Source organism: Lupinus angustifolius, chromosome LG08 (assembly GCF_001865875.1).
Source record: "Lupinus angustifolius cultivar Tanjil chromosome LG08, LupAngTanjil_v1.0, whole genome shotgun sequence".
NCBI lineage: Eukaryota > Viridiplantae > Streptophyta > Magnoliopsida > Fabales > Fabaceae > Lupinus > Lupinus angustifolius.
In genome coordinates this window covers 10590267-10604096 of record NC_032016.1, presented here as the reverse complement: position 1 = coordinate 10604096, position 13830 = coordinate 10590267, and the positions used below count along the sequence as shown (strand labels likewise).

General features: G+C 30.8%; 2 protein-coding genes across 2 annotated transcripts; both read right to left on the bottom strand.

Moving 5' to 3' along the window:
- LOC109353292 (malonyl-CoA:anthocyanidin 5-O-glucoside-6''-O-malonyltransferase-like) lies at positions 1639–3101 on the bottom strand. Its single transcript, XM_019595508.1, has one exon. It carries the CDS (start codon positions 3069–3071, stop codon positions 1698–1700), a length of 1374 nt encoding a protein of 457 aa, XP_019451053.1. The 5' UTR covers positions 3072–3101; the 3' UTR covers positions 1639–1697.
- LOC109354703 (cell division cycle protein 48 homolog) lies at positions 7531–12012 on the bottom strand. Its single transcript, XM_019597381.1, has 9 exons — positions 11964–12012; positions 11704–11872; positions 10792–11020; positions 9468–10234; positions 9160–9381; positions 8954–9025; positions 8586–8867; positions 8027–8386; positions 7531–7920 (listed from the first exon to the last, which is right to left on the bottom strand). The coding sequence occupies exons 1-9, from the start codon at positions 11981–11983 to the stop codon at positions 7618–7620; spliced, it is 2424 nt and encodes an 807-aa protein (XP_019452926.1). The 5' UTR covers positions 11984–12012; the 3' UTR covers positions 7531–7617.

Genomic DNA, 13830 nt, shown 5'->3' with positions numbered 1-13830 from the left:
TAACCAAATAATTATATGAGTTTCAATAAAAAATTGATGGAAATGTATTGTAAACAACAAAATTTATAAGTATAATACTATTAGAATGATGAAGTACTAACATAATATGTTAGTGATAGAATATGCATTATGAGGTTGATCGTTAGTAAGAGGATAAACTATTAGTATAATCACCATAAAAATGATCATTGATGGAAAAGAAATCGGTATTTACATAATTTGTCATTGGGAGAAAATGCATCGTAGAATTAATCATCAGTTGAAACTTAAAAGAGAACAATTGGTACAATTATCATTGGAATAATCTTCAATAAAAAACTATCTTAATATAATTCACCATTTGGGATAATACACACCATAATTATGAGAATATATATATATATATATATATATATATATATATGTATATAATGAATTATTATATTAGAACTTGTTGGTATTTTTTTATTTTGAGGTTGAATGAAAATAATGGATACTAGCAAGAACGTGATATGAGAAAGGGAAGTAACTAATTGGAATTTCAAATTTTCGACAACTTAACAACCTAATAGTTGATGGATAAGTTATGAATGGTGGAAGTTTAAGATGATAAAAATTGGTTAAATTAAATAAGTTAGTCTAAACAATTTATATTATATAGAGAAAAATCATTACAAAAGATAAAAGAATAAAATATCTCTGAGATAATTTATCTTTTCTCACTACTAAAATAATAACTAAGAAGATGTAATTTCTTAAAGGGGCAAGCACCTAGGTAATTCAATCTTACTATCTTCATTATGTGCATATGGTCTTTTTTCTTGGGTGTCCATTTTGTATAGACTTTTAGTATAATATTTGTAGTGAGTGGGGGTCATTATTGGCAAGAACTTATTAATTCTACCTTTTGGCTATAATAAATTAAAAGTTGTTCCCTAGGTATTGATTGTTAAATGTATAAAGCTCTATTTCAAGGAAATTTGGGCCTAGCTCTTTCTCAAGAGAATGGTTTTGTTTGATAATAGATGTTTGTTTTTCTTAATGTTTTTAATGATAAAAAAGTAATTTTTTAATAAATAGAAGGATAAATATGTCATTATATGTTATCTTTTTTGTATTATTGTGTGATATATGATCTCTCGATTGAATATCTGTTGTCTCACTTTTTGTATCATTCTATGTGTCATCAATTTTCATTAGTTGAAAAAATTATTTAAATTACAATTATAATTATTAAATATTTTCTGATCAATCATACCTTCTGACACATAGAATGACACAAACTAATGAGATAACAGATGTAGAACTAGAGTGAAACCTATAACAAGTATAGGACATTTTATGGTTCTGTATTCAGTGTTGTGGCAAATGAACATTCACATCTAAATCCAATACAACAAAAAATGAAGACAAAATGAACATTGGATAAGGTTGAGAGAGTAAACTACACAAGAATTCTTATTATCTTATAGTAATTATTATTACTGTTTATCATCTCTCAAGAGTGGAAGAATGAAAAAGAGAGATAAACTCTAAATAACACCAAACAAAATCAAAGATGAAAAACACAACCATAGATTCAAATATATAACATTGAAACTCTAACAACAATAACCAAACCTTAGTTCAAATAGTTGGTATCGGCTATAAGGATTGACCGATACCATAATGCTCAATCATATATCATATCCATCGACAAAGCATTGATCCGTCTATATTCATTCAACTTTTTCAAACCTTCCAAAGGACTCAAGTGTATGGGCAAAATGATGAGCAAAAGTTTCCATCTTGGGTTTGTTTAAAGTCAAGCCAATCTCAACACCTTTATTGTCATTTCTACTTTCTGAAAGAGAAAATGCTCCTGTTTTGTCTATTGAGGTTATATCCACCTTCTTAGGCTTTCCCCAACCAAAATCAACACTATAAACTTCAAATCTAGGTGACCCTCCAACTGAAAGTAATATAATGTCCTTAAAACTTTTCATCCTTGACATCCAAGTTTCTGCACCACTTAACACTTCTTCCTCTTGTATTCTATTCAAAGCTTCAATTATACCCTCCAAAGTTTTGATGAATCCATCATCTTCTAATAACCCATTAACCTCAAAATGAACTAGTTGGCCCTTAACACAATTACCAATATATGTGGCCACAATTGGAGGGTTCAAACGTGCTCTACAATCCACACTGAATATAAAAGCTACACTATTGGCTTCTATGTGTTCAGTTTTGACCAAGCATGTTAAAACATAAGCACATGTAACTGAAAATGTTGATAGTTTAACCTTATTTTTCAGCTTGGTTTGTGCATGTTCCTTAAGCTTTTGAATATGTGAAGGTGTTAGTTCAAACAAACCTTTTACTGCATCAGCTTCTTTTGTATTCTTAGTCTCCCACACCTTGAGACTCCTATTGTTTGTTCCACCATGGTTTAATTGTTCCTTCACATAAATTTCACTTATTCCTTTAGGGTCTTCAATCACTTTTCTATCAAAGAAAGGTGTTAGATTTTCAGGTAATGATAAAGATTTTGGTGATTCTATAAGCTTAGAGCATGTATAAGCCCATGCTTTCATGAACATAGTTGAAGATTTTCCATCCAAAGCTGCATGGTGTGTTGTTATTCCAATACAAAAACCAAAGCTTGGGAACAAAGTAACTTGCAATGATAAAACAGAAGCTTTTTCATGAGTAATATTCAAGGTTGGTATTAAGGGTTGAGTTTGAACTGCTTCACATAGATTTGAACAAAGATGGTTAAAGTTATTGGAATTTGACTTAGCTATAGTGAAGGAAACAGCATCACCAGGAACATAGTTTAAGAAAGGATTTGGTGAGTTAAGTGGCCAAGTTATGTTACCAGCAAGATGAAAAAAGTGTTGGAGTGTGAGTGAAAGAGAGTGTTTAAGATTTGGAACAAGTGAATGAAAGGTTGAGTTAGAAGTTTGATAGAAGAAAAGACGATTAACTGGTGGAAATCTTAGCCATAATAGGTCAAAGAAAGTGAGTGGAAGAGAAGTTATGGGTTTTTCATGTGGTGGTGGAACTTGACATACTTCAATAATTTCTAATGTTTTTTGATGATGTTCCATTATTATTCACTTATGCTTTGTGGTGAAATGTGTGTGTCAATGTAATGTATATATAAGACAAGAAAATAAGGTTTGGTCATGTTTTATTAACTTTGTTTATTTGGTTTATTTGATTTGATGGGATGAAGTGGTAGGTTGTGTATTATATGGGTAAAGTTTTTAGAGTTATATTACTTGTAATATTGATACATGTGTTTTTTTGTACTAAATGTATTTCATAGAAACAATCTTTTTTGGAGTGTGTGTAATTGTCTCTCTCAACAAGTCTTACTCCCGACAATCGAACAATTAATTTTTTGACCATCTTATAATTTAGCGAGACCTTACTCCATTAGACCAACTTCTTGCATAAATTGTAATACCCATATCTATATTCTTCATGTTTCTTATTTTATTTTGTGATTTTAGAGTTATATTGCTTGTAATATTGATACATATGTGTGTATGTGTAATACCCATGTTTATATTCTTCTTGTTTATTTTTTATTTTGTCTTTTTAGAGTTTTTCTTATTGAACCAACCAAAGCTTATGTATTTGTTTGATTTTTTTATCCTCAATGAGTAGAGATGGAGGTAAATCAAAATCAAATATTTTATCACATTCCATCACTACTTAACTCACCCAAAAAAATGAAGCAAACCATAATTTTGTGTTTGATGTTATATATAATGAATAAAATATGAAAACTATTATATATTAAGAGTCCATAGTTTATGACAAACTATTTGTGGAATCTCATAATAAGAATAAACTATATTGATATCATTTTTGGAAATTCAGTATGTATTAATTGAGCTCATATCTTATCTAGTATTAGACTCTGATTATAACATATAATACCAACAAACTTTAAAAGTCTAAATTTAATATTATTTTTAAATTAAATAAATAAAAAACTTAAAAAAATTATTTCTTTCCTCATATTCCAATATCGATGGAAGTATCCGACAATATCTTATTTAGCGTTAATTGCAACCTCTTAATATAAAGGAAGAGATAAATGTTATATAATAACACAAAAAAAAATATATAATGATATTTTTATTCATTTATTTATCAAAAAATCACATTTTTATTATTGAAAATATAAATAAAAAATAACTTATCTCTCCATGATTCTATTAATGATATTAAAAGGCATATAAATTTCTTTGACTTTTACTTACCCACTCCACTCATATGCATCAACGTGCTTGTGTTCATTTTGTTCCATAGTTGAATGGAAAATCACAACGACTGACGAGTGCACACGTGATTATCATCCCAACCTACTTCTCATTTTTTTATGAAAAGAGAACAAATTATTAAATTCTCCTTTAATATAATGTTTTTTTACTAAACTTTTTTAAAAACATAATAATATCTTTTACTAAAAGTTGCACAATTTATTTTGAATGATCAATGAGTTTACATAAAGTTTATCAAAATCATATTATCGATGTGAATTAAAAATTATAGTGAAAATTTATGTAAAAACAATGCTATGTACCACCATACTATTATTAACGATTTAAATGTTATGGTAACTGGTAAGTCTTTCTTTTGTTTCCTTCTTATTTTGTATTTAATAATCATAAATGAGAGGAAGCAAGGGTAGCTATGAGTCACTATCATCACATATCCTAATAAATTTTTGTCTTCGTATTAGAAATGTTAACAGTACGGATCGTGGATGAGTTTTTACATACTCAAACCCAAACTCAAAATTTAAAACTCAAACCTAAACATAACATGATTGAAAATGAAGATATCATACTCGAACTCATAGGTTTCGGATAAACCAAACCCAAAAAACCCTAAAAATAATAATTGTACTAATGAAAGTATGATATTATTTTTTTTCATTTTTCTTTTGTATTATTTCATTTCTTTTATCTTTGAAGAACCAATAGTACATAAAGTAAATTAGAAATTAAAAACAATGGAATATGATAGAACTTTCAATTTTAAACTGAATTATATTACTTCGGGATAGGTTTTTGCTATACCAAACCCGAACCTGAAAATTAAACCAGAGTAAAATCTGAATCAAATCACATCGAGTTTTTCCACTTAAATTTGGGTTGGGTTCAAGTGAGTACCCACCAGTTTAGTTTTCATTGTCATTCTTACTTCATATCTCAAGTCAATTATATTTTACTAAATAATATAAAACATTATTTTCTATTTTTATGACTTTTCTTTTTAATTAGATGATCTTTTAATTAGTTTGATACACAATTGAAACTTCAAAAACAAACTTCATTTCCCTATATCAACCCCATAACGTGACTACAACATGCCTTAAAAATAAATAACCACCATCTTCTACAAGTCACAATCATTTTTAATCTTCATCATCATAACTTTTTCTTTATTACAAAATCTCATTCAATCACAAAATCACTGCATTGATCACCTTCATAACCAAAGTAGAATATAACTTCACATTTTTATGCTAATACCACTTCAAAGCCAATTGAAATGCAATTTTAGGTGTCGAAAATGATCTATTGTCTCAAAATATGTATCAAAGTACTTCTTTCACCAATAAAAATATGTTATGTTAATTAAAAAAATAAAAGATTTATTATTGTTTTTATTATTCCTTCATTATCATCGGTGGGAGATAAAGTATGAGACGTAACTTAAGACAAATTATCTTCATTCCATTAAGTTATGATATGTTAACATTTTTCTTCTAAACTTGACACTCAAAAAATTAAAGGACGAATTTGAGAGTGATTAATATTTATGTAGCCAAAAATGTATTTAAGCTATGACAAAGAATAAAACGAGAAGAAGATATATAAAATGGGTTTTTGTTATAATATGTAAGAGCATCTCCAATGTAGCACACATCTCAGAATCTAAAACACTATAATATAATCTATCCATTAAAAAAGCTTGATTTTTAAGACTATGTGCATGAATCAAATAATTAATGAATAATAATGCATGAGAGGTATCTATTTCACAACTCTTGAATGCATTGTATTGCCACATACACCAATCTGAGTAAAATACACAGCATAATATAATCTATCAGTTCCATTAAAAAGTGCTTATTTTTTATAAGCACTTTTGCACACGTGTAATTCTGTTAGGAAATTATGCTCAATAATATTTTCACATTATCATCTTACATTCTTTATTCTCAATAATATTTTGCTTGGAGCATGTTAGATGTTGTTGCAACTAAACTAGATGATGAAGGGAGTGCTTTAAAGTGCAAACAAGATACAACATTTATGAAATGATATTGATGTCCTTAATGTTCTATGTGAGTCTTTCAAGAAGAAATAAAACAACTCAAAGGGCCAAATAACATCGACCAAAATATAAGTAACATCATTTAAATAGCATTAAAAGCCTATTTTCCTATGAGTTCAAATCTAACTTATAAATAATTCTTTGACCCATTTCATTGATATTGTCTATGAATTCAGATGGTGTTGCTTCTTTTAATCACTGTCTTTGGATGTTGTTGATGCCCTTTGAAGACCCATGCAGAACCCATTATTGATCAAGAACATCAATTTCCTTCATAAATGTTGCATCCTCTGTGGTCTAGTTTAGTTGCTACATCAGCCAACATGCTCAAAGCAGAACATTGGAGAATAATGATTGCTACTGGAGATGTCATCTATTGGTAAATTTGTTGTGTATGAACAAAGAATATATATTATGATATGGTCTAGAATTTGTGAATTCTACTACATCGTTGTAAAAAACAAATCTCAATGATAGCATATTTATTTATTTATAAAAAAACATTAATAAGATTTGTATCATATTAATGTTAATACAATTTGGTTATGTTGAGTACCTTTCAACCTTATAACTTCTACAACAATACACAAAGAACTAATCCTTATAAAGAAATTGAGCACTAGTTGAAAACTGAAATCAACAATAATACTATATTTGAATATCCATTCTCATTCATACTTAGAAGGTTTTACATCATTCAAAAAAGTAATGCATACTGTATAACTTTTATATAAATGCCAAAGGACATGGGGAGTAAAATATAATTGCCAATATGAACCAATGTGGCGCAAATTTGTAAAATATAATCGAGAAGGAATATATCAGTGAATTATTAATCATAATAAAATTATTGGGTTAGCTCCTCTGGAATAAATTTTGGTTAAACTGTTTCAATCTAAATCATTCAATATAATGAATTGTTAAGAATATTATACTCGATGGAGATCACTTGTCCTAATCAGTGTTTCACTCTATGTTCCAAACCAATCAGAGTGCTGCATTTTATTTCTTTTTGCTTTTAAATTTTTTATTTTATCCACATATTAATATAGGATTGGCTTGGGACAGAAAATGAGATATCGTTTGGGACAGATGATCCTCATCCTATTACACTTACTAATTTTATATCCAAATATGATATATATTAGTCTAATGCATCAAAAGAGCCTTTCCTTAGTAATAAACATGTCAAAGGAATTTCATCTAAATTTTACTTGTATCGCTTGCAGTAAAAGTAAGTGTTTTGCACACAGAAGCTGAGAGAACGGTTTCAAAAAAACAACTCAAGTTGACCTAACTATAAAGATCATCATCATCAGCTCCACCAGAACTTGCAAAGGGGTCAGAAGCAGCAGCAGTAGCAGCACCCGAGCTGGTATTATCTGCAAACCTGAACTCGGTTCCAAACCCTCTTGACTGCTGCAATGTCTGGGCAAATGCCTGGTACTTGCGAATGTCGGCATCACTCACGCTCCTTCGTGCAAACTTCATCGATTCTTCAAAATGAGCTGCCTTGATTTCTGCTACATCTTCGTCTTCAATATCCTCTTCCATGGCCTCAGGGTTGTCACTTCTCCTCCTTTCTCTCTCAATATCCTGCAAAGAGATATTATAGCTTAAGCCGAATCCAATTTAACAATTCCTATAATTAGCAATGCACTTAATAAATGACATCGCCGAGAAAAGCTGTCCTGAACTGTACCTTTTCGATGTTCTCTCTTATAGCATACTTGCATGCTCGCTGGCAAATCTCAGTAATATCAGCACCACTGAAGCCTTGAGTATACTTGGCCAGAGCTCTAAGGTCAACATCTTTTGCAATGGGGGATTTTCTCAAGCAAGATTTAAAGATCTGAAAGCGGGATTCCTCATCTGGAAGGGGGATATAAATCAACTGATCTAGACGCCCTGGTCGCAGAAGAGCAGGATCTATAATGTCTGGTCGATTAGTAGCCCCGATGATGAACACGGTTTTCTTTGCTGACATCCCATCCATTTCCGTAAGCAGCTGATTTAAAACCCTATCAGCAGCACCACCAGCATCTCCTACGCTACTGCCTCTCTGCAAGATAAAGCACAAGATAGATTTAGACACGGCTAACAACAATAGATCATTATAGTAGATTAAACACACAATAATTATAGTAGTCTTAAGAGCAACAAAGCCTTTCCCCAAGATAATTAACAATATTTTAAAATGAAAACTGAAATCAATGAAATTTGCTTGATGTCCAAATCATAGCCTTGTGCATGGTACAAACCTGAGTTGCAATCGAGTCAAGTTCATCAAAGAATAGAACACATGGAGCAGAACCACGAGCCTTGTCAAAAATTTCCCTCACATTAGCCTCACTTTCTCCAAACCACATTGTAAGTAGCTCAGGACCTTTGATACTGATGAAGTTTGCCTGACATTCATTGGCAATAGCTTTTGCCAGAAGGGTTTTACCACAACCAGGAGGACCATAGAAAAGAACCCCCTTTGAAGGTGACATTCCAAACTTTTCAAATTTCTCAGGGTGTTCCACTGGATATTGAACAGTCTGCAAAAGAAAACATTATGAACACCCAAAGGCAGACGAGATTAAACAACTGGAGTAATGCGATTCAGTGCAAGAGCTCAAATTACCTCTTGAAGTTCTCTCTTAACATTTTCAAGACCACCAATATCTTCCCAGCTGACATTGGGCACTTCAACAACCTGATTTAATTAGAAAAATCAAGGTTAAAGATATGTCGAAGTTTGAAAGGTATAACCAGGAAAGGTGTTAGCCAAGGAAATGAGAGCAAGAGAGGAAACTTAACAATGGTATATAAAACTGCTAAATTACTTACTGTTTCACGGAGAGCGGAAGGATTACTTGAACCAAGAGCAGTCTGGAAATGCTCATTTGTCACCGCCATTGAGTTCAGTATCTCAGCATCAATGGTATCATCTTCCAAATCAATTACGTCCATTTTCTCTCTGATGCACTGAAGTGCAGCTTCAGTACATAAAGCAGCTAAATCAGCACCAACATAGCCGTGGGTGTTCTTAGAAATCTTTTCTAAATCAACCTGCAAAACATACAATGGGCAAACTTATCAGATTTCAGAACATTCAAATCAAAACACAACTAAGTGGGTAAAGAATTCAATCTTACATCTTCCGCAAGCTTCATATTCTTTGTATGGATTCGAAGAACCTCAAGACGCCCAACTTCATCAGGAACACCAATATCGATCTCCCGATCAAACCTTCCGAACCTCCTAAGAGCAGGGTCAATGCTGTTGGGACGATTTGTTGCTCCCATAACAATAACATGCGCACGTGATTTAAGCCCATCCATGAGAGTCAAGAGCTGGGAAACAATTCTCCTCTCAACTTCACCATTAGTCTTCTCCCGCTTTGGAGCTATTGAATCTATCTCATCAATGAAGATGATGGAGGGTGCATTCTTCTCAGCTTCCTCAAATGCTTTCCTTAGATTGCTTTCACTTTCACCAGCCAGTTTTGACATAATTTCAGGGCCATTGATGCAGAAAAAGAAGGCACCAGTTTCATTTGCAACTGCACGGGCAATTAATGTCTTACCAGACCCAGGGGGGCCATAGAGCAGAATTCCTTTCGGTGGCTTAACACCAATAGACTTGAACAATTGTGGATGCCTCAATGGCAGTTCAACCAGTTCCCGAATCTGTGCCATCTGCTTTCTTACACCACCAACATCATCATAACCAATCTCATCCAATCGATTCTCATCTTCCCTCTTAATAGGCTCTCCTTCACAGTAGATCTCAGTGTCAGGTGCAACAACACAATACTCACCAGGGTCAGTTTCAATAACCTTGAATTCTACACTCCTCATCCCCCCTCTTACGAGGAAAAAGTCACCCTTCCTCACTGGACGATATGCCTCCAGGAAATATGCTGGAAAAGTAAAATAGGACTTAGTATTCATAATGAAGTAGAATTCAACAAGCATATGCCAGGGAGCCAAGAGGATGACAATGTAAATAACAGAACAAAAGTTGTTAGATGACCTGTTGGCATTTAACTTCAAGGACTTTTGTAATTTATGGAATATATCTATAAAAGAATGCTTAATATTACATTATAAGCTCAGAACTAAATATTTCAGGGAAGAGGTTACTTTCTTCATAATTTAGTAAGCACAAACTCAGTATAAAAAATCAAGATTTACCATCACTTATCGCTTAAACAAAAGAACTCATGACTAACTCGTCATAGTGAACATCACATAACATGGACAAGTCATTTTCTATTTATGAGGATCATCAAGTTTCAATGCAGAAGACCAAGTATTGTTCAAAAAAAAATTGGCCATTATCAACACAATTTATCAACATAAGACAAAAAGATATGGACCAGATATGATATGACAAATGTCAAGTAGAAATAAAATCAATAAGAGAAAGAGGAAAAGCAGGAATATTGTCCAAGAAAACAATAAAATAGTAACTGACGTTTTAGGTAGGCATCAAACAGATTCCCAGTTACCCCTTCAATAGTGTCATCAACAGGAAGAATGTGGACTTGCTTTCCGTATTTGACATCAGGGCATTGATGAACAGAGACAACATCTCCCAGCCTAACCCGGAGGTTGTTTCTCACAACCTTGTTCATTCTTATCTTCGGCTCCTCACAAGTGTCATCAGCAAGTGCAATACAAACTGTATCTTTCCTTTTCTTTCCCTGAAGACCACAAAAACAGATAATTAAAGAGGAGTACTATCTCATACAAAGAAATGGTGATGAACTGACGTGGCTACAATTACCATGCATTTTCAGCCAAAAAACTGATAACTAAAAAATTAAAATAAAAAATATTGATCTTAAATGGAAATCACCACCCCACCTTTCATAAAATTTTCACACTAACAATCATTTCTAGTATTTAAGCAGAGAACAAATTCAAACTTCCCCGCCAAATGAAAAAAAATATACCATAAAATAAAGAAACCTAATAGCACAAATTATTCACTACACAAATGCATTCTCTTATAAAGCATGTCAACACCAAATAAACTCCAAACCCTTGAACAATAATATTACTATTGAAATTAAGAAACAAAGGTGGCCAGAATGTTAAATTTAAGCATAAATTACACTAGCCTTTCATGAGGTTCAGCTTCATTAGCACTCCTTGTTTTAGATATTAAAGTAACCTTATTGAAATTTATGTTATCATCATACTTAACTCCCTCATAGGGTGATGAGTAAAATTACACTGAACCTTAAAATCCAGATTATTGAATTTGATGTTATGATCATAAACCAAACAATGAATGTAATTTTGTCTAAATTCAAATAACCATTGAAAATACACAATAAATAAAGCATTGAAAAACCCTAATTATGTTTGAAATAGAAATAACCTTGATCAAGATAGTGTCACCGCGAAATAGCTGAAGCTTCTCCATGGTATCAGGATGAAGAGCAACAACGGAGTTATCATCATCGATTGATTCATCAACAACGAGACGATTCGGTGCTTTCTTACGTTCCAAAATCGCAGTGCTGAAATCCCTTTTGGTTCCTTTATTACTGAATAATAATTATAAAATGAAAAATATAAATGAATTTGTAATTGAAAAGAGAAAGAAGAATTAAGATATGAAAAAAGGAATAAACTTACGAATCTGAGGACTCAGCCATGGAGAGTGTAGAAACAGAAAGTAGTAGTAGAGAACAATATAGTTTATGATATTTATAATAGCTTCAAAGTTCAAACTTTATCTTATTTTTTGAAGCTTTGATTTTATTGTTTAAAGTTAATTTAAATATAGTTAGTTATCTAGATTATATTTAATAATAATAATTAAAAATGAATAGTGAAAAATATAATGACGGTGTAAAAGACAGTTGCTGTATTAGGGTATACATTTAAATACATACATTACAACTTTAACTTTTAATTATTAGAACATATTTTTAATCAAATTATTACCCATATCAATAAAATTGGTTAAATATGGCTGACTTTCTTGATACTTTTAAAATAATATAAGTATTAAACTTTTACTCATATTACACTCACACTTCCTAAGTTTTAATGAAATTATACAAATTATTTGCACGAGAAAAAGTATAATATTTTAAACAAAAAATGTGATAAATGCAATTAAGTTAAATAAAACATTGATATATTGTGGAAACAAGTCCAAATAATATACAAGTGAATGTATCTTCATTGTTTTTGTTACAAAATGCATCAATAATTCGAAAGCGATATTGTTTAATAGCTCTTATACTATATCATAATGAACCAAAAATAATAAAGAATGATTGACCCGTATATTATTTTGATTTGTCTCCACAATATATCATATTTTGTTTAACTTGATTATAGACTTTTTTATTTAAAAAATTACATTTATTTCTCGTGCAGTGATAGTCAATACAATGAAAGTATACAAATTATGGTGTTTGTGTAGGTATAGAAAAGTGAGAGTGATTTGTGTAATTTACTCTATTTAATAATATATCATTTCTACTTACCAATAAGGTGTTAATCTAGTAGTAAATGTTATCATAAATCTCCAATAAACCTAAAATATACGTATGATAGTATCAAAAAAATTATTTTAGTTGAGTTTTGAAGATAAAGTTTTAATTTAATGTCATTATGTATTGACTATTGATTTTTATTCAATACAAAAATGATAGAGAGTTAAAGTGATTAATATTGGCAAATAGGGAGACAAAAATGGATAGAGATTGTAAGATGGTTTATAAAAATGACAATCATAATTGCAATCACATTCACAATAGTTAAAAGATAAAAGAAAAAATATTGAACCACAATAGCAGGATATGTAGTAAGTAAGGCTCTTGGCCAATGTTGCAATTTAAAGGACGAAGATATTCCTTACCCATTAGTGTTTCCAATATATATCAAATCAATCAAAATATATTGCTTAATTAAAAAAAATTATAAAAATATAAATTAATACTTTATATTATTTTAGAAAATACTATTAGTTAGGGACATGATCTTTTTGGAACAAAAGATACTTGTCCAGTTTAAAGTTAGACAAGACTCAACTCTTTTAGAAGATACTTGTCCAGTTAAAGTTAGATACTTGTCCAGTTTAAATTAATAAGTCAAGTTTATCCTAAGGTGTTTGTTCTGTTTTTTTTTGTGACAGGAATTTTGTCTTTATGGTGATGTAGAAATGACTCTATATTTAACAAAAAGATGATGAGTATGAAGGAGTTGCTAAATAAAGTATGTTGAAGTCTTGATTTTGGATCAAAAGTATATTCAAAAGTACAACAATATCTTGATTTGAATGATACTATGATCCAATTTTGTATTTGGAATGTTATTGTTAGATCCAGTATTTAGATATTTGTTGTATCCTTTTGTCTCCTTGTTGTTGTGAATTTTGTTTATATTTAGTGTATTTTGTTCCTGATATAATAAAATTTTCACTTAGGAACAAATGAAATAAGGGTCTAACTTAGTTATCAATTATGTCTCTTTCACCATGTGAGAGGAT